This window comes from Hydra vulgaris, chromosome 14 (assembly GCF_038396675.1).
Source record: "Hydra vulgaris chromosome 14, alternate assembly HydraT2T_AEP".
Classification (NCBI taxonomy): domain Eukaryota; kingdom Metazoa; phylum Cnidaria; class Hydrozoa; order Anthoathecata; family Hydridae; genus Hydra; species Hydra vulgaris.
Genome location: NC_088933.1, coordinates 3,273,071 through 3,276,837, shown reverse-complemented (window position 1 = coordinate 3,276,837; position 3,767 = coordinate 3,273,071). Strand labels below are relative to the sequence as shown.

Genomic DNA, 3,767 nt, shown 5'->3' with positions numbered 1-3,767 from the left:
CTTTGCAATTTTAGCAATTTGGTTTTATGGGTGCTGGCCCATACAATATTTGCGTACAAAAGCTGACTATGTACAAGACTAAAGTAAAGCATATTACGTGTTTTACTATTGAGAAAAGGTCTTGACTTATACAAAACACCTATTACAGAGGACACCTTTGTTTCAAGAAGACCAATATGGTTTCTCCATGACAAATTTTCATCAAAAAGTACTCCCAAAAATTTTGTGCATTTGTCACGTTTAATTTGATTTTTATTAACAAACAGTTTAGGCAGCTTTAACGGGAGATTTATTGATTGTTTTTTTTTATGAAATAGAGTAAAGCTAGTTTTTTTACAATTTAGGGATAATTTATTTGCTATAAACCAGAGGTTGAAATTTTCGAGTTTAATATTCATAGTTTCAAACAAAGTCTTTGCATCAGGATGATTAAAAAATAAATTTGTATCGTCAGCATACATAATAGTAGATATTTTTTGGGAGGCTTTATGCATATCGTTAATATATATTAAAAACAATAATGGACCTAGGATTGAACCCTGAGGAACTCCACACGTAATATCAAGGGCTCCTGACTTTTCTAATAGTACAAATTGCTTTCTGTTAGACAAGTAGCTGTGAATCCACTTAAATGTTGAGCCTATTATGCCGTAATATTTTAGCTTGGAAAGTAAAATACTGTGATCAACCGTATCAAAGGCCTTGGAAAGATCAATAAAAACTCCTAATACCAGTTCATCACAATCAAACGACTTATATATTTTGTCAGCAAGTTTAATAATAGCATGTTCAGTAGAGCAATTGCTTTGAAATCCAAACTGATTTTTGTATAATAAATTGTTTAATGTAAAGTACTTATTAACTCTATTATAAATTACTCTCTCATATACTTTTGAAAAAACTGGGAGTAGAGAAATAGGTCGGTAGTTAGAAATATTATTGCAATCACCTTTTTTAAGAATGGGATTAATTTTGGCTAATTTAAGTTTGTCAGAGAATATACTATTTTCAAATGAAGATGATATTAAATAAAATAATGGTTTACAAATGCTGTCCGTAACATAAAAACCATCATATCCACATGACTTGTTGCGTTTAAGTTCAATAATTGCTTTATTAAATTCAAGTTTAGTTATTTTTTCATTATTTATACTAGTGTTGGGTTTTTCTCCCAAAAAATTATTAAATGTTTTATTTGGTTGCGCAATGTTAGAAGCAAGAGAGGGGCCTACATTAACAAAATATTTGTTAAATTCTTGACATATATTTGTTTCACTTGTTATTTTGTATTTTCACTTGTTAATTGTAATTTTTTTATCGGAAATTAATTTTTGTGGTAAGCAAGTATGCTTTTTTTTTTCTCTTCCTGTTAGTTGGTTCATAACAGCCCAAGTCCTTTTTATATCGAATTTATCCTTATCAAGCTGATTAGAAAAATATCTTATTTTTGCTTCTTTTATATTATGTTGAAAAAAATTTTTATAATTTTTGTAGATTTTTTCATCATCTTTATTTTTTGATTTTAAAAATTTTACGTAAAGTTTTTGTTTTCTTTTTGATGCTTTAATTAAAGTTATTGTCATCCATAGATTCTTATATCCTTCGTTTTTTATTTCTTTTTATTTCGTAGTTATTTTTGGGCATATATTATCAAAGATATTTTGAAATGTACTTGAGAAATTATCAAAAGCAATATTAGGATCTGTTGATGAATAAACGTTGTTCCATCGTTCTATTTGGAGTTTTTTTTTTAAATTATTATGTTTTTTATAGAAAGATTTCTGTAAGTCACAAAGATTTTTTTATAGTCAATATTAGATAGTACTTCGCGTGCTATATGGAAAACCGGAAAATGATCAGAAAAGTCTGCAATAAAAAGGCCTGATTCAAATTTAGTATTTAGGGAACTGTTTGTTAAAATATTGTCAATCACAGAAGATGTTTGGTTAGTAATGCGGGTGGGTTTAAAAATATGGGTATTACATTAAATTCAAATAGTAAGTTGAAAAAGTTTTTTATGTTTGCAAACTTTTCATAACATAATGCGTCCATATTTGTATCTCCCGCGAAGAAAACGTGCTTGTTTTGTTTACTCATTTGAGACATAAAATTTCTCAAGATATTAAGGAAGTTAACTTGTTTACCACATGGCAGTCGATACAATGAGGAGATTAAAAACGATCTACCAGAAGTATTTAACACTTCAATGCACAAAGTTTCAATATGTTTATTTGTTTTTGAAAATTTATTGTTTTTTTTTAATTCAAATTTATCAAGAATATATATTGCAACGCCACCTCCCTTGCTGATTACACGTGGTTGACTTATCATTTTATATGAATCTAAATTGTAAAGGGAATTTTCGGGCATGGGCGAATTTGCATCTTCCCAAGTTTCTGATATACATATTACATCAAAAAGATAATTTAAAGAATAATAAAAATGTTTAAATGATTCAAAATCTTTGTTCATTAACCGTATATTAATACTTAAAATGTTTAAATCTTTGTTACGTTTTTCTCTCTTAAATTCTTCTGGTTTATAATATTCATTATTTAAGCAGTTAATATCTATTTCAGTCAAAAAATTATAATCACTTTTGTTATATTTAAAAATTTTAAAAATATGTGATATTAATTTTGTCAAATTAGCTTCATTGTTATGCATTGTTTTAGATATATTCATTGTTAATATAATCCTTAAGAAAAACCTTAATTTAGTACTTAATAAAATAATTAAAACGTAAATAAATAAATTACTTGCTTTTAACACCCTCGTTCTCGTTTTTCATTTCTCTGACCACTAATCGATTATATATGACTTTCGCGTATTTTCCGTTACCACGATGTATTTTTGCTTGGACAAAAAGCTCTTTACGAATTCGCATTGTTTCATCGCTATAGTCTTCGTTGATAAATATATTTTTTCCCTTGAGTTTACGAGCGTTAGATAATATGTTTTCCTTGTCCTGCCAGTTTAATATTTTGCAGACAATAGTTCTAGGCTTGCCATTAAATTTACCGACACAATGTGCTCTTTCTATAACAACTGGATCCGCAATTTCAAGGTCTTCCTTAAATAGTAGGCTTACTTTTTTTAAAACATCATTAAAAGTTTCGTTATTTGCTTCTTTGATTCCGACAATTCTTAGATTGTTACGTCGGTTTCGATCCTCAAGATCGACTGTTTTTCTTTTATTTTCATTTGAATCGTTGCTTAATTTTCCGTGGAATGATTTAATACCAACCATAGTTTCTTTAATTTCTGCCATTTTGCTATCAACCTTGCTCACTTTTGTCTCCATTTGATCACCAACAAAAGTAAGCCCACGTTTAATTTCTTCACTGTCTTTGGCTAAGTTATCAACTTTTTTAAGAACACTGAGCAAACTTTCCTTAAAACATTTGAAAATTGTATCTCCTTGTAATGACATGAGTTATCTAAGCATTCCCATCGTAATTACTTTATCGGTATCCATTTTTTATGTTTTTTTAATATCGGTTTATATTTTTATAGATATACAACATATATATGTAAATTCATATATTTATATATATATATATATATATTTATATATATATATATATATATATATATATATATATATATATATATATATATATATATATATATATATATATATATATATATATATATATATATATATGTTTATATATGTTTATATATATATATATATATATATATATATATATATATAAATATATATATATATATAGATATATATATATATAGATATATAGATATAT

At 26.5% G+C, this 3,767-nt stretch overlaps 1 protein-coding gene across 1 annotated transcript; it reads right to left on the bottom strand.

Annotated features, from left to right (window-relative positions):
• Positions 1–2,755: 2,755 nt before the first annotated feature.
• Positions 2,756–3,433, bottom strand: LOC136090827 (uncharacterized). Its single transcript, XM_065817803.1, has one exon. The coding sequence runs from the start codon at positions 3,431–3,433 to the stop codon at positions 2,756–2,758; it is 678 nt and encodes a 225-aa protein (XP_065673875.1).
• Positions 3,434–3,767: the final 334 nt, after the last annotated feature.